This window comes from Papaver somniferum, unplaced genomic scaffold (assembly GCF_003573695.1).
Source record: "Papaver somniferum cultivar HN1 unplaced genomic scaffold, ASM357369v1 unplaced-scaffold_117, whole genome shotgun sequence".
Classification (NCBI taxonomy): Eukaryota; Viridiplantae; Streptophyta; class Magnoliopsida; order Ranunculales; family Papaveraceae; genus Papaver; species Papaver somniferum.
Window position 1 is genome coordinate 6,275,803 of NW_020620714.1, and position 25,509 is coordinate 6,301,311.

Sequence of the window (25,509 nt, forward strand, 5' to 3'; positions counted from 1 at the left end):
AAGTTGGCCACCAAAAGGCATTTGCATCCAAAACTTATAATCGGCTCTCTTCGACCCCTTACGCCATTTCACATTAGAAACCAACTCTTTAAACTTTATTTATTTCTCTTTTGGATCGGCTTGCATGATCATTTTCAAATATAGTTGCTTGTCCTCAACTAGTTTAGAGGCCATTTTTGTTCTTGCGTAGTCGATTTGGGTTAGTTTAAGTTCGTCGGCCTCGCCGAAGTGCCCTAACTGTTCCGTTGCAACATGATAACCACAATTCCCGTCCATGTCAACATCTTCGATGGATATAAAGTGATATAAGATGACGTAAGGAAGTTGTTAAGTATACTCTTCATACAAAGTGTAAGCTACACAAAGTGGTCTTCCTTGGGAATCCCTAGGGGTGCGCGGAATACCATTTTTTCCTCTTATCGTTACCATTCCACTCATTTGGCTTTGAAGGGTATCGAACGCATGCTCAACAACATCCATATCTTCTTTTTGTATCATTTCTATACCACCTTGGGTGTTTACTTGGTTTTTTGGCCGACCCCTTATCTTAGGAAGGAAAGACTTCTCGTACTCTTTATATTCCTCAGCGACATACTCATGACGTGATCGATCTCTTGCGCAACCCTTGTCATCATTCACAGTTTCTCTAAATGACATTTTAGTTGTTGGCCTTCCCGGTGGATTTTTTTTTATTGGCTCTTCTTCTACCCCCAATCTCTTACGGGCCACCGGCCACAAGTTTGAAACCAATATTTTTCTTCCTGCACAATTCATTTTTCGGTATTTTTCAATGATGTACTTGCCAATCTCCAAGTATCAAAAATCTTCTTCAGCTAAACCCGTGAGCTTTGGGATAAATGAAAGTTGCTTCCAAAATGGATCTATATCTTCAATAGGAATTATATGTTTGTACCCACCAAGTTTATGTTTGCACGGGAGGCCGAGACAAATGTCGGTTGTACAATTACACTTCATGGCATTTCCAGCGGCCGCTTTGGCTCTAAATTCAATAAGTCGGGTCATCATATGCTTAATTTCCCACCGTGATACTTGGTGTGCTACCCCCATAGCAAATCCTTGACTTCTATGTATTGCATCAGAAAACGGTCTTTACTTATCTCCATCTAGGCAACTATTTTTTTAGATCATTCTCTGCGTGCTCGTGAATAGTTCCTGTACCGTAACAACACCACGCATATTCTCTTACAAAAAATTTTCAAACGTCCGTGAGACTGCTCTGCAAGACTTCTAGACTCATTTTTGAAGTGCTTGTATATGTTGGTCCATGCATAAACAAACTTCTCCTTCCAAGGATTCAACCATCTATTTAGGAAATATTCGACAACCTTTTTATGATCCGTGCTCCAATAATCAATAAACTTCTGCAAGTTAGCATAATACTTAACTTTTGTCTTCGAATGAGGCAAATGGTCCTAATCTTTGCAAAAATATTTCCATAGATTTCCTTTTTCATCGTATGTTGCTTTTTCCTTCTTTTTCTCTTTGGCTCGCTCTTTTTTGGAAAGTTGACTTAGACGCTCGTCTTCCTCCTTCGAATGTTGATTACCCTTGTTAGGATGGATCTTTTGGATTTGGTTTTTGCAATTAGAAAAAAGATTGGTTTGGATGTGCCACGTGCAAAGAAAATTTTGAGTTAGTGGAAGAACCTGACGAACGACACTCATAATTGCAAAACTCATATCCGCGAAAATGTCACGCGGTGTCTCTTTTCCACGGTAAATCAACCTCACTTGTTCCAGCGCCCAAACTTAGTCGTCTATTTCTTCTTTTTCCACAAAGCACCATGCAATGGTGAATGATTGTTTATCCGAAGTATGACTGACCACATTCAATATCGGCATGTTATACCTGTTTTTCTTGTAGGTGCAATCTATGAACAGAACCTGGTAAAAACACTGAGCTAAATCCACCATCCTTGTGTCCGCAAGAAAAATATGAGTCACTTTTTCATCCGAACCCACCCTAGTTTTCATGGCGTAGTTAAGTTTTTCTGCTAACGACTCTGATTGTTGCATAATCAATCTACCATTCCATTCATTTCTCTTGATCGTTTCCTTTGCAAAGTTGATTGTGGAAATGGTAGACAGGTTATACTTATCTTCCGCCCTTATTTCATTTAGGATCGTAAGAGGTATAAATCCCTTCATTTGCCGAACCTTCTCCATCTGATGCGGTTTCAACTGGGCATATGCAGGGTGCCCATATAAACTTGTGGGTGGACGATGGTTGTGACGACCGTACACAATATTATACAATTTCCATTTATCGGTTTCATGATGTCTTTTGAAAACAATCCTAAACGGTCATTCACACTTCTTCGACAATATTTTGTAGACCCTTGTCGTCTTCTTCTCATATTTGTGATTCTTACCTTTGTGACTTTCTCCCTTCTTACCCGCTCTATCACATACCATTTTCATCTTCTTAGAATCAACATGTCTACTTTGAACAACCACACACATAATATCTTTTTCCTTGGAGATTAGCCATTCCTTGATGTCATCCTTGGTATCCCATGTCTACATTTAACAAAAAAATTAGACAACCATGAGATGAGTAGTAAAATAATTTGAATATAAATATATCGATTCGGTTAAGAAATATTTACCAAATCAGTCATACAGTGTTGGGAGATATCCGGACCCATTGTAGAAACGGGTTCTGGTTGAGAGCTTTCTTGTAGCACCAGCTACAAAAGAAAAAACAAAATCATCATTAAAGAGTCGTTAACATATAAAATGTCAACCTAACGACACCAGTGTTAATTTAAATTTTACATCTAGAGTCGTCAACCATAATTTTGCACATTGACGACATCATCAACGAGTCATTAATCAAAATTTTGCAGGTTGACGACTTGTCTGAGTGAATTTATGGGGATTTTTATTATTTAAGAATCGTCAGTCTGCAAAAATGACAATTGACGACTACCTAGCCTGAATTTCCCAACTACAAACTAGAAGTTAGGGTCGTCAAGTTGTAAAATATAAAAAGATCGACTCTTTACGAATGGTTGACGACTCTACATGGTTGTCTAACGATTCTTCACAAATATATGTACAACTTTCTGCATTGTTTTCATCTAGAGTCGTTTGGTATGATATATCAAACCTGACGACTACTTATACAAAGTTTTAGAGTCGTTTAGGTGTTGAAGTAATTCACTAACGACTCAAGATTGTATTTGCATTTATTTCAGAATTTGAAATCAATCAAATTTGGTTGAGTCGACCAACAGAAAAAAATTCAAAAAATTGGCAGTTGGGTCGTTCATTTCTATAAATTGAGACCCATATCTCACAATGACTACTCCCTACACTCCCAAAGAGAATTGTGCCATTGCGAGATCTTGGTTTACAGTAACAAACCACTTTCAATATCAAGGAAAACAAATCTATGAAACTTCCGATGCTTGGTGGAACCGTGTATTCATCGTTTTTGTGGCGTTAGACGGAAATGGAAACTCAAGGTCTTTGAAACTTGTCAAGGAACGATTGACGGAGATATCCTTTGAATGTGAAGTTTTCAAAATAGAATTGAAGGCCGTGAGGGAAGACTTACCCAATATGTTGGGTTCTATAAGAGTAAGTATATAAACAAGAGGTAAAACTTATCCAAAACATTGATTTATACTAACTTAATATGTTTGATTTTTCAGTTGAGGAAGGCGTATGCCCTTTACGAGGTGCTTCGTGGGAAAAAGTTTGAGATCGACGATTGCTATTTCATCTCGGAAGGCAACATGTATAATTACATGCTTTATGATTAAGTGTATAAGTGCACCGTTGTTATGTATTGTGTTTCATTTCCTTCAATATAACCCAATGAAATATGCATGCCTTTTATTCTTCAATGAAATGATTCTATGAGATCAACAATTATAAAAAAAAAATGTGAAAGAGTCGTTTGGTTCTAAACATATTAAGTTGACGACTCTCACTAATCTATGAAATGGCTCGCTAGGGTCGCCAGTATATAGGGATGACATATTAACGACCCTAAGAGTAACTTCTTTAGTGAGTAAAAGGTTTTAGAGTCGTTTGTTTCTAATCATATTAAGTTGACGGCTGTCATTAATCTATGAAGTGGCTCGCTAGGGTCGTCAATATATAGGAATGACATATTAACGACCCTAAGAGTATGTTCTTCAGTGAGTTCAAGGTTTTGGAGTCATTTGGATCTAAACATATTCACCCAACGACTCTATGTTGGAGTCGTCAAGTATTTCACACTTGGTTGACGATTTTTCATAACCTGCAAAAGTTGCAGGTTAAAGTCGTCAAAGATTGCGTCAAATCATTGCCGATCCTTTAGGGTCGTTGGTTTATTACACTATCGACCTCACGACCCTCACTTTGAGTAGTTGCGTAGTGTACATGAATCGACCACTTGGAGCACCATTCATCCAATTTGAAGAGTATAGGAAGTTTACAAGATTGTTTTGAGCCTCGGGTTCTTCATTTTGAGGATTGGTTCCTTCATTTTTAGCAATAAGATCTTCATTTGCATCATTTATCAAACCTTCCTCTATTAACATCTCTTCATCACACATCCAATCCATATGATTAGTTTAGACAATCTTACTATCAATACAATCATGTATGTTGTTAGAACATTCACCAACATCACTTCCTCCACTAGAGTCACTCATTTCAAGTAACCTAATTTTCCCCAAAAAACTCACCTTCTTCTTCTCCGCAACACAAAAACCAAAATTTTCCTTTATTAAAATTTTATCCCTAAATCTTATTTTAATCCAACTAAACTAATTAACAACTTAATTAACTTAATAAACCTAATTAACACTAATGATATAAGGGTAGTTTAGCAACTTTTAAAAATGGGATAAGGGATAACCACCAATTACTATTTCATGACCGTTTTTGTCCTATAATGTGAGACCCCTTATTACTATTTAGGGCCCCCAAATGATTTCTCTTAATTATGGATTGGGTTAAAAAAGTACCCGCTATAAAACGGGTTGGGTGGCGGGTGAGGTCAAACTCAATCGATTTGATCCGTTGTGCACTCCTAAACATCATCATCATCATCATACTTTATCTTAAAGTTGGAAAACCAATAGGTAATTTGTAGCATAAAGAAACCTATTACAGGGACTTCACATTCCAAAAGAGGGACTTCACTAATAGGACAACACACGGATCACACGTTAGTAATTTCAAAAACCCCTCATCTAAAATATTTTCATAATGGAAAAACATCCCTCATGCAGTTAGTGTTAATAATTTAATTAGCTAATAATTATATTAATAAGTTTTTTCGTATAATTAATGATAGAAAAATCAGATTAAGTGTCGTATTTTGGCGGGATGGAAAAGTTGAAAAAAGAGAAAAAGTTTGAAGATTTTTGTCCAACTAAAACCCTAGATTTCAAATCACCCAACAAGTGTTCTTTTTATTTCTTAAAATTGGTGAAAGTAGGTAAACAAAATTGAATTTTTAGCTTTTCAGAGCGGTTTAAGATTGGATTTTTCCTTTGTAGCCAACTGTGAGACAAATTTACGGCTAGGTGATGATGAACTCCTAACCGTAACTAGGTAAAATTGGATTAACTGTTGAGTTCCTTGGTTTTATGGTTAGATTTTTCTTTGACGAACCCAACTCCAAATCAGTTATGATCGTTTTTTTTGTCAAACCCAACAGTAAAATAGGTAGGGCAGAGTTTTTTTAGAATGAACCAAACTGTAAATCAGTTAAAGCTGATTTTTTTCGGTCGAGCCCAACTATAAAACAATTACGGGTGTGTGTTTTTTTTGAAAAACCTAACCATAACTGGTTCTGAAACATAACTTTTCCTACTGATTTCAATCAATCTAACCACTTCAAAAGTAATTGGTTTGTTGATTACCATCACTTCTATCAATATGCTTCTTCCGCATCTTTAATACATAATTCAATCAATGATTATAAGTTTTTCGAATCGCCGGTTGATCGAAGATGATGAAATGATCTCAATTAAAAATAATAGGATGGATGATGAAAGAGAGGAAGTTAAGAAAAAGAAGAGGAACAGATTTTTGAATTAGAGTTAGGTTTTGATTTTAGTTTTTAGGTTCTTATTTTAGATGGATGGTAACTTAGACATTCTCTATTACATCAAGACACCCCATAACCAACTTTTTGGTTATTAGGAATCCATGTGAAACCCATGTAGTGAAATGTGAAGCCCTATTTTAAATTTTGGCATAATTGTATCGTAGTTGCAGACATATATATATAGCCCCATGTCTATTATTATTGTGGTCCTAGGGATGTCTTGCAATCGAGGACCATAATGAAGATGATATACATATCCAACTGAGGAAAGATCGTTGATTGAATCATTTAAACATCGCGGACTTGAAACCAGCAGTGAGTGAAGCTAACCCAAATGCGTCGCGTATCATATATGTTGTTGATGAAAAACCAAGATTGTCTGTCGTCGGTATCATGAAATAAAAGGGTTTTAATGCTAATGCGACATTTATACCCTACTTGTGTCATTTAATTTCTCCAACTAATTCATAGAAGCAACTTGTGTGGTTTTAGTTTTCATACTTATCTTTCTGGTTGATATTCTATTTGTAGACCTTTTTGCTTATCTATTGTCGACCAAGATTCTTTTTTTCTTTTTTAGAATCCATCAAAACTGTCCCTGAGACAAGCGCATCAAACGTCCAATTTTGTTGCTAAAACGACTAATGAGTTAGTAACTTGCACACATAATACTGGATTATATTTATATTTTCATTCGGAGTACTAGCTATATGTTATCACTCTGCAATAGATTGAATTTTTCCGGAAAAAAAAACTTGGATATTTACCTTACCATCTACGGGCCATATATTACAAAGTTACTTTGGGACATCAAAATCTTAGGACCGGCCTAGGAATCCATTTCATACCTGTCTAAATATATATATATATTCAAAGATAAACCACCAAAAAGGTGAGAGTTTGCCTTTTTATGCATTGGTATGTGGTCGGTGACTTTTACGTACAAACACGATGGCAAAACTAGAAACACGCATGTATGTATATCTCATGGTAAAGAAGAACCCACGTCCAACGGATTTGATATTGGTTTGGTTGTTGAAAACAGAGCAACTTTATCAAAAAAATCTCTCCCTTTAGTAGCTACTAGTTGGGTTTAAATCAGAGTATGGCAATATTGGTCTACAGCATTTACTACTCTGTGTATATATCATGGTAAAGAAGAAGCCACGTCCAACGGATTTGATTTTGGTTTGGATTGGTTTGGTTGTTGAATAGCAGATGTCATTAAAATCTCTCCATTCAGTAGATACTTGTTGGGTTTAAATCACAGTATGGAAATATTACTACTGTATGTGTATGTGTCTCTATCGCTTTAAAACCAACCCACCGGCCAACTTGTAGTATAATTTTAATTTTCTTATTTATCTTTTTGCTGGCTCTGCCTGGAGGCCTATAAATATCATAGGGTACCTAAATAGCAGACACAAGACAAACTCTTTCTCACATACACACACACTTCTTAAACAAGACACAAAATGGGTTCCAAGTCTTCTTGTTTTTTCATTGTGTTTGTGTTGGTTTTTGTTTCTTCATTATCATCATCATTGGCTGCAGCAATAGCCCGAATTCATAGTATTCCTGACATTGAAGAGTTTAATTTCGTTATCTTGAGATTGCGTGACAAGGACTGGATGGTAACCATATATGCAAACTCATCGTTTAATTTAATTTGTTTACCTTTTTCTTTCCCCCTAGCTTATTTGCAATTACAATACAGTCTCGCTTTAATTTTTGTTTTGGTTGTTTCTTTGTATCTGCCAAGGGAGTGTTTCTATTCAATAACAGTGATTACCAACATCAAGGTTATCAAGATATTTGTCAGAAGCATACTATTGAACTTCAACAACAAGTTCACTGCTTCAGAATCAATACAGAAACATTTTCGGATAAGGTATGTATACATTTTCACCAACTTCTACTACCTCCGTAGCACAACCAATGAGATATTCACTTTTTTATTTTTACCTATTTTTAGGCGAAAATTATAAAAGTGAAAGACACATTTCTTGTGGGTGATAGAGAGTATTTCTCTTCTTTTATTTTTCAGTTTCAATCGTATTAATTGATAGATATAGTATTATCATGCACGTTGGTCAGATTGCTGCTATCCAAGTGTTGTTAACAACTTAGTTGCTTTTTAATTAGGTAAACAATACTTGTTGCTGGAGTATCACTCAATTTTATTTATTTTTATTTTTCGGTGATGGATTGATATTTTGATTTGAGCTGACCTTGTTCGGGTATTAAACTTTCTCAGGATATCGTAAAAGTATTTAATATTACATATTTCCCAACTTTCCGCTTCCATATTCAAAACCGTCAAACTTTCGGTCCTATACGAGTTATGGGATGGGTTCCTCAAGCGATTGAATATATGATCAACATATACCTTCATAGACACGATGTTACAGTGGCTGCTGCTGCTGAATGAGCGAACACGCGGATGCCAAAAAAGACGAAAATGATGATGATGATGATGTACCAGGCTAGTCGTTCTTAATTCTTAAAAATAACTGGCTCGTTCCAGTGTGTCATTTATGTTATTGTATTTAAAATATATTTATCATGTTTGTAATAAGGCTAGCTACCTAGCTAGCTAGTATGCCGTTCCGTGTGATACTTTTTATGTTATGTATGGTATTGTGTTTAAGTAAATGCGGTTGAAATAATAATTATAGTGGATATTTTGTGAACTTAGTATGATATTAAATTAATTTGTTGCCAGATTCTACAGTACGCCAGTTTTCCCGCGTTGCTTTTGAATAACAGACAACTCCATATGCATATTGTTGAAAAGGTTCTTTTGGTTGTTTATGAATTCCCCTTATCTTATCATATAGTTGGTAGAGATGGTCCACGGGTGAAAGGATGTATTTTAAAGTTTCTCATCTAGACAATGGTTAATTTTAGTTACGCATGTCAGTGTCTTGTGGTTGTTGATCTTCCAGTTTTCAGCGCTTTCTTCTTCAACATCCTTTTCTTTACTCATCTAGACAATGGTTAATCTTAGTTAGGCATGTCAGTGTCTTGTGGTTATTGATCTTCCAGTTTTCAGCGCTTTCTCCTTCAACATCTTTTTCTTTACTGCTGGTATTGGCATCATTAGGGTTTTTGGCTTTACCATCGATATACTTCCACATAGCTTTTCCTTTGAGAAAACTTCTCATAAGAAAGGACCAATGATTGTCGTTTGTTTCATCAAACTTTACAGTGATAGGTTGATAATCTTCAGTCGATATACTGAATGATAACAAAGAGGATAATATTCTGGGGTTTGGGTTTTACGATCTAAACACAGGTGAGGTAGGAACAAAAATCAAGAAACAGATAAGGGATTGATTTTGTTGTTGTTGTTACAACGGAAGATGGTTTTTTTAGATCTTGTCAGGCTCTGATGCCATGATAAAGATTGTCATGACATGTATATTCTGAATAATAGGGTTGTATTCAACGTAAGAAACTGAGATATAATACATCTGTTCTTATATACAAGAAACAGATAGATAAAGGGAAACAATATATACATGATAAGGAAACAGAATATACAAAGATAAACATGCCATGTAGAAGAAAATTATTATCCCAAGAGATCAGGACAATATATTTTAACACTTAAAACACCCTCTTTAAAACACCCTCTTTATGGAAGAAGGGAGTTATAGAGCGGTCAAAAAAAAATGGCCAGAGTTGTTGGAACATTAATTTATAACTGTCTAGACAAGTCTAAACATCCAGCTAAGTTTTCATATGACTCAAGTTAGAACATTCTAGAACGAGCTAGAGTTATAAAATCAGTTACGTGAAGCTAGTACAGTAGCGAAGTCTTGTATCTGTCCTAAGAAACTTCTAGATAAGCCTAGAGTGTTTCAAGGTCAGTTAAGAAGGCCTATAAATAGGCATCTGTAATGTCATTTGTAAGCAAGCAAAGAATAGAAGAAAAGTTATAAATAACAAGCCTTGTTTCACGACCTTCACTATTAGAGATCCAGGAACTCTATGCAAGCAACACGACTATTCTTGTATATCTGGACAAATATTATACTATCTTAAAGTTATAAGAATTTCCAACAGAGGAAGTCTCATACTTGATGTCTCAATGCAACAGATACAACTTATATTAAAAAAAATATATATATATATATACATATCTGGGAGTCAATTTTCTATTTCTTAGGGCGAAAAATCTTCTTCGATAACAAGTCCTTTTTTCCAGTTTAACCCTTCCTGTTCGAGTAGCCAAAAACTGACTTTTGTTTCCCCATCACCAGGCTGTTGTGGTGTTTTGAAATCTCCAACATGAATCTCAATCCACTGTGATTTTGGCATGGTTTCTAAGTTAACTTTCTGAAATGGTCTTTGTTCATCTGGGAGCATTAGGCAAATATCCACAGATATGCCCCATCTGTCACTCCATTCACGAAACATCACTACAAATACAACCTCATAATTTACTCCAGGACTAAGTTTGGATATGTCTAGTTTCCCATGCACAGACAGGCAACACACCCTAACAAGTTCAGCCACTTGAATCTCCGCATCATCACTGCATGAATTTCAACAGATAGAGAAGATTATTGAACAAAACAGAAGATTATTCAACAAAAGAATTAGTTTCTAATTAAATTTTACTTGAGTACATATAAATAAAACCTTTGAATTGTGAAGAACAAATAGTCTAGTGGTTTTTGTACTCAGTGAACACCTCTAATGTGTTTCATTAAAAAAAAAACCTTCAAAGTAAAGGGTTTGAAATTTTGTATAGTAATTTTTGAATGTTTTTTCGTTTGGTATAAACAAGGATTCGAATGTGAATCCTGATTCGACTCGGTTGATGATTCAGTACGACTCCCCCACCAGAGTCAAATTGATTGGCAAGATCAGGTAACAACTCGCGTACCGCGTAAATAATCTCGATTTATGTAACTCAATTTTCTCTCATGTACCTTGCTGATGGCTCTATAATTGAAAGCCATCTCCAGTAATTTGACAGTTGAGTGCATATGTTCAAGAGAACTTGATAATGAATGCATTAGGATATTTTACTTTATTCATCGGAGGAAAGATCTATGTACTTCAAACGTTTTTGGAGAAGATAGATTAGATATAAGGTCTGCAAGTACTTAGATCTAAAAAAAAAAAAGATCTACGGGTCTTTTATTTTTCTTTTTAATTTACACCCAAATTTAATATCTTGAACTTGGAATCTTTTCTTGATTCGTCAGGTTCATTGAATTTTCAACAAAACAAATTTTATTTGCATAAATTTTTTTAAATCATTTGGGATTGTTTATGAAGAATCATGATTTGATTTTGCCAAATTGTTTCCAGAAATTCATTCGTACGATCGTTTTAAAGGACTGACATTATTTGGAATTTGAGAAACAGATTCAGAGGAATATTACCGGTAGAAGTGATGGCAAGGCTAATTTCCAGAATTGTTGGCGAAAACCAGGGTGAGAAACGAAGAAGCAAGCGAGTGAAAGAACGAAGGAAGAAAAGAACAGGAGGAGCGGAAACATCTGCAACCGGTGCTTGGCGAAATCAACAAGTTAATAGTTCGGAACGAAACCTTAGCCCAGAAGAAGAAGATGGAAGTAATCGAGAAGAGGAGAACGATCGATCGACTAGAGATGATAGAGAAGAAACTCTTGATGAAGAGAATATGAATCTCGAAGAGTTAAGGGCACGACTTCAACCGGAAAGGGAAAGGGAGCGAATAACAGCTGAAGAACTACGATATTCTCAAACTACGATAGATGAAAATAGAAGACTAAATGAAGGGAGATATTCTCAAACTACGATAGATGATTCAGAATCAAGGGAAAGTATGTAAGAATATTTCTACACATAGAAATATCCTTTTGGGCCATGTAATAACTTGGCTAATTGTGAATATTGCTAAACACGTAGGTTACAATTTTGGGATCCTTTCATATTCCCACTTCCTTGATGGAAGGTCGAGATTAAATGACAATTCTAAATCCTATGAGCATTGGTCCTCCTTCTACCTATAAAAGGAACTCTATAACCTTCAAAATAGAGTTCATGAATTTTTATTATGGATTAGCACTATAAGGTCAAGAAGGAGAAACTAAGAAGTTTCTTAAGGTATTACAGCTGCTACAAAGATCATCGGTCATGTATTATGGATTAGCTCTATAAGGTATTTCTCATAGACTCTCTTGCATATTTTATTGTGTGATTATCATGAAATTCAAGATCCTAAATCATGTAACTATAAAAATTAAAACTTAGAGTTGGCATCTAGAGCCAGGTCTAGAACTCATGATCGTCTGTTAAAATATGCAATAATCTCATCGTCTAGTTGTTTGTGAAAGAAACATCACAGCATCACGTTACTAGATGGTGTTTTTATGTGTTACTGTGAATGGAAAACAAAGATGCGTCTAACTTAATTATGTAAGATTTTTTCTTCTCTCTTTTCCGTAAACAAAACTCGGCCGCGCATGAACTACATGTAAATTTCCGCCGATAATTTTTTGGGTTTGCTGTAAACGTCTAAGGTGGTGCTTTTAGTTTGGAGATTAGGTTTTGTGCCGAGCATTTGGTTGACGGGTAAAATAATCTGTAGCGTCATGATCAGAAAGTGTTAACATTTAGTAGACTTGTGGGAAGGCACAAATTACTCTGGCAATATTGGGCTTTTCATTTTATTTAATAGCCATTAATAGGTTTAACCGTTTAAGTTTTAAAAGATTAATGGGCCATGAGACTTGAACACAAATGGTCATAAATGTCAGTTTCATAATAGTAAGAGAAATTTCATGTTTAGTCCATAAAACCCGACCCGGGTTAGTCTGTAGTCCATCCAGAAAAAATATTTAATAGGAGGTCCAAAAAAGTTCTGGTCTTTGCAAAAAGACCCGAGTACCCTTTTTATTATACGTGTGAATACTAAAGAACCAACCTCTCTCTGCAATTCTTCCATTAAACAACTTTTCCCTGTTACTTCCTCTCATTTTTTTTCTACCTCATCGTATTCAAGTGATCTTCTTAATCGGTCATCAACAAACAAAAGAAAAATCAACGACAAAACCCTAGATTTGATGAAATCATTACAAAAATCCGTTCAAACCATCACAAAATCAACTGAAAAAAATCAGATCTAAACGAAAAATCGTATAAGATTCACATAGTTGTTCTGATGGAGATTCATTTTGGATCTGATTTTATGATTCGTTTTCCTGTTACTCATAAATTCGTTTTCCTACTGAAATTCTCGAAGTATTGTGATCTGAAATTCTCGAAGTAAATGGTTAAAAAAGATTGAAAGAAACAAGTAAGCCTGATTCTCAACCAGGGTCAAAGAATCAGAAGAAGAAATCTACTTGTGAAACCAAATCAAGGAAGAACAACGAATCTGTTAAGAAGGCGAAATCAAAGAAACCTGGTGTTTCTGCTAAAACAAGGTAATGCAATACAACATGTGTACTGTATGATTTTTGCTTTTTGGTAGAACCATTAAATCAAACAGTACATATTGATGGCATAACTATACGATCTTTGTTACGCAGCAGACCATCGGTATAAGAAAATTTGTCATATCATTGTTGTGTTACTTGAATTACATATCAATATTACTCTTATATATATTCTTAATTCTTAATGTTGATACATATCAATATGTAGTGATTTCTTAATGCTTAATGCTTAATTCTTGAGCTTAATTATGTACTGATACGTATTATATGAACCCTTAGTTCATGCTTGAAAAAGTGTGATTTTTAGATGCACCAGTTTATCATGATATGTACTTAGGGAAAGAGTAATTTTTAGATGCAGTACATACCATCATATATGCAAAAATTCTAGTTTATGCTTACATATCTATATGTACTGGATAAACCCTTGTACCTAGATGCTTATATACCAACAAAAAACATGTTATATGTGTTTATGAAAATGAAAAGGATACTTTTATGAAAATGAAAATGTGAAGCTTTACCAACTGTTTTCTAGGTTCAGAAGTTGTGGATTTTATGTCTAGAGGACCAACACATGGAAAGAAATGAGAAACATGGTCAATCTTGAAACGTGGTACATTTTTTCACTTTAAATTGTAATGCATCATGTTGTTAAGTTGTGTTGTGTATATAATGCATCCTCTCGATCCTTATATTGAATCTGTTTTGTTCCTCTCAGTGATTCTTCGTAATTTTGATGATTCATTGACTGAAAATTTGTGGTGGTTTATCATTATTACTCATATGATTTTGCTGATTTATGCATTTATTCATAAATTTTATGTTCATGCTATATCTGATAAATATAGGTTACTTTGTACTAGAGTTAAAAGCTTGTGGACATATTAATACGAATATGTATTAGTGCAGATCAATATGCAGTGTTCTTAAATAGATTACATATATATTGTTGAAAGTACGTATTCGTCGGTACATATCACCATGTTCTTGTTACTTCGTTTTCTTATGTTATAACCTTGTTGATTATACAACTAATATGAAAGAAAAATCCATATGTACTGGTAAAAACTGCAGTACATATTTCTTTTTAATTCTTATGATTCATTGCCTGAAAATTCGTGCTGATTTATCATTATTACTCACATCATTTTTGTTGATTGACACAGTACATATCATTATGTACGGCATAAACCCCTATATAAGCTGATATGTACTTGATGGGAGCAATAGATACATATATGTATTGCATCAATTTGTACACTACATGTCAATGTATACTGTATAAACCCTAGTATGAAAAAATATGTACCATTATTATGATACCACAGTAGATACTGATATGTACTGGTTGAAAGCAGTAGCTATGATATGTACTACATGAAAGCAGTCAGCCATATTTCCCATGTACTGCATAACTAGTTATCTATATAGATCGACCATTTTGTTTACGATAAAATGAAATAGCAATGCGTATTTTGTTTGATTTTACATTGCTTTGTAATTTATATGTCGTTGTTTCTCTTTTTCGCACATGTCATCAGATGATAAAACATGTCGTCAACGTCGGCGTCAAGACCATCCCACTATTTCGAGAAAAAGTAATTCGTCGACACCATCATCTGAATCAACTCCAATAGTATTTCGAGATGCCCTAATTTTTTGGAAATTCCCAATTTAATTATTCCGTAAAGATCAAATAGGTTGTTTATTTCATCAAAGATGAGCACCGAAGGACCTAAAAGTTGTAGGCTCCTAACCCTAATTTTTAATTTTTGATTTCCGAATTAGGAAATTGAATTATCAATCAGGTATCTATTTTGAAATTAGGATTTTGAATTGGGTATATATTTTGAAATTAGAATTTGGGTGTATCAATCGGTTGATTTTTACTTTCTTTTTGAATTGAAATTTGAACAAATACACGTTTCTACTCATAATGCATGATTAAATTGAACTTGGTTATGTAACATACTGTATTAAGTGATTTGAGATACACTTGTGTGCATCTTGAGTAAATTAGGTCATGTTTGGTTTTCATGTTGCAGTAAACTCAGATGCACCTTGGTGCATTTTTTGGGTTTTCTCGGCTATGTTTGGTTTTCATGTCGCAGTGAACTCAAATACACCTGGGTGCATCTTGAGTTTTTTTAGCTATGTTTGGTTTTCATGTTGCAATGAACTCAAATGCAGGGTGCATCTTGAGTAACTTGTGGAATATGGGGTTTCAACCACCCACAGCCGTGACACTCATTATACCTTGACTGATCCAAGACGGTCAAGGATTTAATTATAACACGGACCACATCATCGTTGGACTATGCTGGTCGTATAATGAAATCTTTTACTAATATTTTATTTATAATTCGTGGACCGATTCTATGACGGATGGACGTAGTAATTTCCGTGGTTCTATGACCGTCTCTCTATTGTTACTTACCGGAATTTTGGCTATGCTTAGTTTTCATGTTGCAGTGAACTCAGATGCACCAGGGTGCATCTTGATTCGATTTTTCTAATGTAGAATTTCATTGTGCAGTAAACTCATATGCACCTGGGAGCATTTTGATTAGATTTGTTTATAATATGGGTTTTCTTTGCTATTCTAAGATGTGTTAGACACTACTTTAGCTTCACACACTAGTGGAGTTTTGAGTTATCGGGTGAATTATCTGCTCATAAATTTCTAATGACTTGTATCTTTTGTAAGTGTATATTCTGTTGAATTTCATTTTGTTGGAATTCATGTTGTATTACGCTATTTAATCATGTGCCTCCATCAGTTAGGCATTTTGTTGGAATTCTTTTTGCAGGCCTTCAAATTGAAACATGGTGATGCAGCTGTGCTATCCGGCAGGAGTTTGTGCAATGTGTATTTAAATGATGGAGATCTTGCTTTTGAAGATGCTTTTCACTACATTTTTTTTTATTGACAAGTGTCATGAGACCATTTTCAATGATTAGTTCTCTTAATTTTCTTAATTTTCTCTAAAAACAAAACCAACCTATTAACTAAGAATGGAGAGAGTATATAAATAAAATTAACAATAAATTACAGAGGATGGTGATAAATTACTGATATTAATTGAATGGAAAATTTTATAAGCCAAATTATTGTGTGTATCTCAAACATTTCACTCCAAAATATATGCGACCTTTGGTGAAAATGAACCTTGGGTTGGGTGGGTGAAAATGACGCTTTAGCTAATTCTATTGTTCGGTGCTAATAAAGAATCTAATGCTCTCTTTCTTCTTATCCGCATTTCAGAAAAAGAATCAATCACATAACCATTTATTGGTGTGTGAAATAATTTCTTAGGTGAAGCATCATGGGGGTTTATCTTAACTTTCAGCAGCTTCCCCGGCACTTAAATTTTAGTCAACATAACTGCGGTGGCGGTGGACAGGATTGCAGAGTAGAAATAAATAGAACTGTAAGTTTAATTTGTATGTATGTATTTTAGATAGATTGGTGATCTTGGCAGAGTAGAAAATTGGTTACCAATTGAGTTCTCCAGTACTCATGTAAATGGCTAAACAGTGGTACACTGTGCCTCGCTTTCGACGCAGGGGAGGGGATAAAGATGCTCTGCTAACAGCAGCAGGTAATCTTTATAATCTCATTCATCTGCATGTTGTTGTATTAAATTCCAATTTTACACAAAAACTTGTACGACGTTTCTAATTTATTCCACTGCTTTTAAAGAACACAATGATACAGCAGAAGCTACTCGCTTGCTTGCTAGGGACCAGATCCACACCGGACAAGATACAAAAACCGATAGAAATGTCAGGGTACCACAAATGCACCCGGTAAGGCGCGAACCAAGTGTTGGTGATTGGCTTGAATTTCAAGGTCATAGATTTATGCAGCAGGATTTGCCAACTCAAGTTATCATCGTATTACTTGTTTTTGTTCTGTTGAAGATTGTATTTACCATATAGAACCAAACTGTGCATCAGTGCATGTGTTAAGATTATTATTTAGTCTCTCTTTTCATCTCTTGCTAAATGCAGTTTCATGAAGATTCCAAAACCATTTGTTTTTGTAAAGTGACGAAGTATAATTGATGGCATCAATAAAATTAAATAAAAGACCAGTCAATAGTATTTCTTTCTGATGATGACCACTGACATCACGGTGCCAGGGTGATACTAGAAATAGGTAAATTAGATTCAGGCCAAAAAATAATAATTTCAGAGGACAGTACAATAAATGCTATCCCAATGCCCATGATTGGACGACCAAAGGGAGCCCTTCTATGCGTTCACTGTGGGGCTAAAAATGCAATTCCATGCAACGTTTTTTTATAATTTTTCATCGGAAAAATTGAATTCTTTGGTCTTTTTTCAACGAAATTGGATCACCAACCGGGGAGTCATCAACCCTGGCTATAGTCAGGCGTAATCAAAATGATTGGAAGTCGAGCCGATTGACAGTAATTGCAGCGTGAAAACGGCAAAAAAAACGTCACCTATACATTTAATTTTGATCCTGACCGTTGATTATCAGCAAAATTCAGCCACAAGATCTAAAACTGCCGTTGCTATTACAAAATTGTCACACTCATTACAAAATTGTTACAAAATAAGTATCACATAATTGTACACTTATAAATGTTATAAATTTAGTTGTTAGAAATACTGTTACAAAACCCATGCCCTCGCCAGTCCCAAACTTCGGTCGGCCTCCCGATAGCATTGCAGTTATCTAGTTTATTTATAAAAAAAAGAAGAAGAAAAAAAGAAACTGACATCAACATCTGGAAAAATTAATGCATCCGAAACAATGGATAAATAAGCATGATGTAGGAATCAATTCGAACCGGGAGCAAGGAGTTCTATAACTACTTTTTTCCCACAAAATTGGTCAATTAACCGAATAATGATAATTCCCGGATGAAAAGAATATGTAAAATTTGGTACTGTTTAAATAGACGAGAATGTAAAAAAATAGTCAGGATGTAAACAGTTTCATCTTACACATTTTCAAATATATTTTTTAAAATTTTTAATTACATCAGGATGCATCCAGTTTCACCATCTCTATTTTTTAAGTTTAAGCCAGGATGAATGCAGATTCATTCTTGCTATTTTATTTGTGTCTATTTCACCCATATTAATTTTTACTCGTCGATTAAAACCATGTTTTAAAAATATTTGGGCATTTGACCCAATTTCTCAATTTTTTTCCTTCAGTCCTCATTCTTACCTTGCATTTTAATCTGAAGGTTTTTGTATTTTAGTACTTGAGTACTTGTAGACTTACAAATACTATTTCTTCTATTGTATTTGTAGCTACCGAAAATCTCACAACCACACCCAAGATAAGATTAACACACAAACTTACTAAAACATGTAAAGAAAATAGGAATCAAACCATGTTATTTCTTTGGAAGGATCATACACGGAGATAATATCTCTCCAAGTATACAAAACCTAGTTTTCTCTCTCTATTCTCTCTGGATATTACTTAGATTAGAGAAAACCTCACTACCCTCGACAATGCTTCCTTTCTCCTTATATAATCCTTTTACATAGTGGATAACAAATATATTTTCTCATCTATTTTTTTATTGGAAGAGAAAATTTTATTAATAAGACAATGCTTCCTTTCTCCTTATATAATCCTTTTACATAGTGGATAACAAATATATTTTCTCTATCTATTTTTTTATTGGAAGAGAAAATTTTATTAATAAGAATGAAGAATATAGTAAGCTAGTAATAAATGAAAATGACAAATGACAATGCTAATTAGATATTAGTTGTAAAAAGAAAATGCCCTCGTAAAACCCAACCATACCAAGAATTGATAGGTCTCTGGATGCTCGAACACAAACGCACAAGCCCCAATGCAGAAACTAAACAGAAAAGGAAGCCAAATGACACCACAAATAGCGAGTAATCTTGGAAATTACCCAGAATAACCCGTGGGAAACTATAATCAATGTCCAGTGAAAGGAAATAACCTTATTGGAAAGTGAAAACTATTGTGAGACCCATTTTCCATAATTTTTCGACTGTCAAACCTATGGACGGAAATTTTCATGGACGCACCAATTTTCCTAGGAAAAATTTCTCATATACCCATAATTTGTGAAATTGAGTTTATCAGATTTATTTAGAGGAGGAAAATGCAACTAATCACAAACAAAGAGATTCACAAGGTCGAATTGAAATCCCTAATTTCATCTCTCGAACATTTAAGGTATAAATCCTTAGTTACCATTGTTCTCTTATCACTGAAATCCCTAATTTTTGTCTACAGATCTACACAATACCTTTGATGATTTGGTGGTTTTTTTCTCTGTCACTCTCCAGACTCCAGAGATTATAGCAGGTAATTCTCCCTCTTATCTCTCCGAAATTTTAATTCCAAAACTGTTTTTTTTTAAATTTATGTTTTTGATTCATATTTTTTTGTAGGATTTCTTTCATATGATGCAATTTTTTGATTGATGTAAGTTTTCTATACCTTTTTACTTTTGTGTAGTAATTTCTTCTGTTTTGGTGTGGTTTGTGTGTTTAAGAAAACCAGTTCATGGCATACCTGAAAGCATCACTTAGAACTTGTTTGTTTGCAGCTGACTCGGCGTCTGAATCTGAGTCAACCCCTGACTCGGACCGAGTCAGCATAAAGACCGTTTTTTTTTTCCATTTTGAGTCAGATCTGACTCGACCTCTGACTCAGACATAACCCCTGACTCGGACTCATTTTAGTCAGGTAACAAAATACCCCTGACTCATGGGACCAAACCACTGACTCACTTATTTCCGAGTTAGATGAGTCAGATCTGACTCAAAACAAACATATCGACTCAGATCCAGATGAGTCAGGTGATTTCACTCAGATCCAGATGATTCAGATCCAGACGACTCAGATGAGTCAGGAGTAAACAAACATGGTGTTAATCTTTTCTTAGAATCCATGTGAAGACTTGTATCTATCTCCAGTAGATCTAGCTAGGGTTTCATTTGATTGTTACTAAACTTTCATCGGTAGCATTTTTATAAATGTTCTGTTTACTGATTCAATTGATGTATTGGGTATTTACTCTATTTGGGAATAAATTAGAAAGTAAATGGGTTGAAAATTTTCAAAAGGTGTTTCCGTATATGAAGATTTTGAACTTTGTATTTTGTTTTTCACTTTTGATTGTCTTTATATAGACATAACTGATGGTTAACGTAGGCTAAATTCATTCATCAATTCACTTAAATTGTTAGTCCATAGTAAGTGATTTAAGTTGGGAATATAGTAAGAACATAGTGTTAAAAAATGTAAACTTGATTATGCCTAATTAATAATAATTAGAAGAACCTAGAAAATTGAAGAATATCACATGCGGTGAGAGAACTCTCTAGAGTATTCTAGGCTAGTCCGGTGTGGTGACTAGATAAGAAATGTAGAGTACGTGCTATACTAGATGTGGTCAAAGTCGGTAAGTAAATGTAAAAAGGAATGTAAAGTTTCTTCTAAAGTAGGTGCTATACTAGATAATTAGAGAAAGTTCTAGAGCTATAGGAGGCCGGTCAATCAAGGCCTATAAATAGGCATCAGTTGTAATGTTTAGACTTGTAATTGAGCGGCTAACCGAAGTGATGTATGGGTATAGCTGAGTGTAAGGAGTAGAAGTCTTTTGTAAAGGTCTGTGTACGACCAAGTTTGAGTGAAATAAAATTCAGTTTTAGTTAAACACCAACTTGAGTGATTGTGAGCCTGTTCAGTCATTCCAAAACCCATTTTCAAAACATTTTCAATACCCATTTAGTCTTTAACCCCAAAATTATTTCCAACAAAAGTGGTATCAGAGCCATAAGATTCTAATGGCTAGTGAAATGTTTCTGTTTCATGTACCTAAACTCACCAAAGATAACTATGAAAATTGGAATATCCAAATTAAGGCGTTATTAGGCTCGCAAGATGCATGGGAGATTGTAGAGAAAGGTTATGTTGAACCGGATGATGAAGCGGCGCCTCCGCAAAATGAAAAAGATGCGCTGCATATTTCAAGAAAGAGAGACAAGATGGCTCTCTACCTCATCTATCAAGGAATGGATGAGTCGTCTTTCGAGAAGATATCGAGAGCTGTTAATGCGAAGCAAGCATGGGAGATTTTGCAAAATTCATTCAAAGGCGTGGAAAAAGTAAAGAAGGTGCGGTTGCAAACTCTAAGAGGTGAGTTCGAATCCCTCTCCATGAAAGAGTCCGAATTAATATCGGATTATTTTTCAAGAGTTTTAGTTGTTGTTAATCAATTAATAAGAAATGGAGAGGTCATGGGTGATAGTCGTGTGATCGAAAAAAATACTACGGTCACTTGTTCAAAAATTCGATTATATCGTCGTTGCAATTGAGGAGTCGAAAGACGTCGAATCCATGACCGTGGATGAGCTCATGGGATCTCTTCAAGCCCATGAACAAAGAATGAGAAAGAGAAGTAAAAAGGGAGCGGTAGAACAAGTTCTACAAGCTAAGCTTACTTTAAAAGACAAATGAGAGAGCTCTAATAGTAATGCTAGAGGAAGAGGACGCGGCTACTACGGCGGAAGAGGAAGAGGCAAGCAAAATAACGATGATTAGAGGTGCCAGAGGTTGAGATCCACAAGAGGTCGTGGCAGAGGAAACAATTCATGGCGCAAAAATGGAAGTCATCAATTTATTTCCAATGTTTATTATAACGTAAAAATGAATATATTAAGTTTGGAACAACTCTTAGAAAAGGACTATAGGATGAATATTGAAAACCTTGGTCTTTTCATAAGAGATAAGAGAGGAAAATTGATTGCCAAAGTGCCAATGATGGGAAATAGGATGTTCTATCTGAACATTCAAAATGACGTCGTGAGATGTCTGACTGCTTGTGTGAAAGACTCGTGATGGCTCTGGCATCTTAGATATGGACATCTAAATTTTGGAGGATTAAAGTTACTGTCCAAACAAAAGATGGTTAGAGGTTTGCCAATAATAGACCACCCGGATCAATTGTGTGAAGGATGTTTACTTGGGAAACATTTCCGATATTTTTTTCCTAAGGAAACACTGAAGAGAGCCACAAAGCCACTAGAGTTAGTTCACACAGACGTTTGTGGACCAATAAAGCAAAGATCGTATTGTGGAAATAATTATTTCCTCATATTTGTCGACGATTTTAGTCGAAAAATATGGGTTTATTTCTTGAAACAAAAATCAGAGGTTTTCTCAAATTTCAAGAAATTTAAATCCCTTGTGGAGAAAGAAAGAGTCTTCGAAATTGTGGTTATGAGATCAGACAGAGGAGGTGAATTTACCTCGAAGGAGTTCGAGTCTTACTGTGAAAACAATGGAATCCATCGGCCTCTTACGGTTCCATATACACCTCAACAAAATGGAGTTTCCGAAGGAGAAACAGGACAATCTTCAATATGGCCCGGAGTATGTTGAAGATAAAGAGAGTGCCCAGGGAGTTTTGGGCAGAAGCGGTTGACTGTGCGGTTTACCTGATAAACCGATGTCCCACAAAAAGCGTGTTGAACATGACTCCTTTAGAAGCATGGAGCGGAGTGAAACTCGGCGTCTCACACTTACGAGTATTCGGAAGTATCGCATATGCTCATGTGCCGAACCAGCTGAGAACGAAGCTGGATGACAGGAGTGCCAAGTACATGTTTATTGGTTACGACTCTCGATCCAAGGGATACAAATTGTACGATTCAATCAATAGAAATGTCATCACAAGCAGAGATGTGGAGTTCGATGAAGAAGGCATCTGGGATTTCAGTGTTCAAGAAAAAGGATCATAATTTTCTCCCTATCGTAGAAGAAGAAGAACAACAACCACCAGTACCAGAATCTCCAGCTAATACACCATCTACATCTCCTCCAGCGGTGCACCAGAATGATCCAGCATCAGCAAATGAAAGATCAAGCAAGAGGCCCTTACGGACGAGGAGTTTAAATGATATCCACAGAGACAATATATCTCTCTTTTGTCTCTTTGCAGATAGTGAACCAATAACTTTTGACGAAGCCGTGGAAAGTGAAAAATGGAGAAAGGCGATGAATGAAAAAATTAAGGCTATTGAGAAGAATAACACCTGGGAGATTGTAACACTTCCGTAAGGACAAAGAGCAATTGGAATAAAGTAGGTGTACAAAGCCAAGAAAAACGCTAAAGGGGAGGTTGAAAGATACAAGGCAGGATTGGTAGTAAAAGGCAACAACCAAAGAGAAGGCATCGACTATGATGAGGTATTTTCTCATGTAGTCCGTCTTGAAACTCTAAGATTTATTATCTCTCTAACTGCCAAAAATAGATGGAAAGTCCATCAAATGGACGTCAAGTCTGCCTTTCTAAATGGGCATCTTGAAGAGACGATATAAGTCGAGCAACCGCCGTGGTTTGAAGTATAAAAGGACAAGAAAATAAAGTCCTGAAGTTGAAAAAGGCTTTATACGGCCTAAAACAAGCACCAAAAGCATGGTACAACATAATCGACAAGTACTTCCAAGAAAATAAATTTAAGGAATGCCTGCATGAACATACTCTCTATGTAAAGGTGAATGAAAAAGGAGATATGTTGCTTGTCTGCCTATATGTGGATGATTTGATCTTTACTGGCAATAATCCAATAATGTTCGAAAAATTCAAGAAAGCAATGATGAGAGAATTTGATATGACGGACATCGGTCGTATTTCATACTATCTCGATCTCGGGCTCGAAGTAAAACAACGGAAAAATGGAATTTTTATATCTCAAGAAGGATATGCGAAGGAAATCCTTAAGAGATTTAAAATGGAGGAGTGTAACCCGGCAATTACTCCCGTGGAATGCGGTATCAAGCTATCAAAGATCGATGGAGGCGAGAAGGTAAATCCGACTCTTTACAAGAGTCTTGTTGGAAGCTTGAGATACTTAATTTGTACAAGGCCAGATATTCTCTATGGAGTGGGACTAATCAGTCGCTACATGGAGGCACCTACGACTACCCATATGAAGGCTGCCAAGAGAATTCTGCGCTACTTAAAAGGTACGATTGATTTCGGTTTATTTTACTCGTTGTCAGACAAGTACAAACTCGTTGGATACAGTGACAGTGATTAGGCCGGAGATTTAGATGAAAGGAAAAGTACTACTGGTTTTGTATTTTTCCTCGGAGATACAGGCTTCACTTGGAGTTCGAAGAAGCAACCGAACGTCACACTCTCCACTTGCGAAGCTGAGTATGTCGCAGCATCATCGTGTGTTTGTCACGCGATATATCTAAGGAGTTTAATAAAGGAACTAAAAATGGAGCAGGAAGAACCGATTACAATATTGGTGGAGAACAAGTCAGCAATGGTTTTAGCAAAGAATCCAGTGTTCCACGACCGTAGCAAGCACATCGACACATGGTACCATTTTATTCGAGAGTGCATATCGGAGAATAAGATACAACTGAAATACACAAAGTCTCAAGACCAATTTGCGGATATATTCACGAAACCACTAAAACACGAGGTCTTTGTCAAATTACGGGAGATTCTCGGAATTACCACAAATCAAGTTTAAGGGCGGTTGTTAAAAATGTAAACTTGATTATGCCTAATTAATAATAATTAGAAGAACCTAGAAAATTGAAGAGTATCACATGCGGTAACAGAACTCTCTAGAGTATTCTAGTCTAGTCCGGTGTGTTGACTAGATAAGAAATGTAGAATAGGTGCTATACTAGATGTGGTCAAAATCGGTAAGTAAATGTAAAAAAGGAATGTAAAGTATCTTCTAAAGTAGGTGCTATACTAGATAACTAGAGAAAGTTCTAGAGCTATAGGAGGTCGGTCAGTCATGGCCTATAAATAGGCATCAGTTGTAAGGTTTAGACTTGTAATCATGGCCTATAAATAGGCATCAGTTGTAAGGTTTAGACTTGTAATCATGGCCTATAAATAGGCATCAGTTGTAAGGTTTAGATTGAGCGGCTAACCAAAGTGATGTATAGGTAGCTGAGTGTAAGGAGTAGAAG

The 25,509-nt window shown here is 35.4% G+C and overlaps 2 protein-coding genes across 2 annotated transcripts; both read left to right on the top strand.

Annotated features, from left to right (window-relative positions):
- Positions 1–7,476: 7,476 nt before the first annotated feature.
- LOC113329465 lies at positions 7,477–8,775 on the top strand. The gene is made up of 3 exons (XM_026576337.1): positions 7,477–7,712; positions 7,841–7,969; positions 8,336–8,775. Exons 1-3 carry the CDS (start codon positions 7,554–7,556, stop codon positions 8,507–8,509), a joined length of 462 nt encoding a protein of 153 aa, XP_026432122.1. The 5' UTR covers positions 7,477–7,553; the 3' UTR covers positions 8,510–8,775.
- An 8,074-nt stretch (positions 8,776–16,849) lies between these two features.
- LOC113329721 lies at positions 16,850–17,569 on the top strand. The gene is made up of 3 exons (XM_026576560.1): positions 16,850–16,954; positions 17,062–17,125; positions 17,227–17,569. The coding sequence occupies exons 1-3, from the start codon at positions 16,850–16,852 to the stop codon at positions 17,463–17,465; spliced, it is 408 nt and encodes a 135-aa protein (XP_026432345.1). The 3' UTR covers positions 17,466–17,569.
- The last annotated feature ends 7,940 nt before the right edge of the window (positions 17,570–25,509 follow it).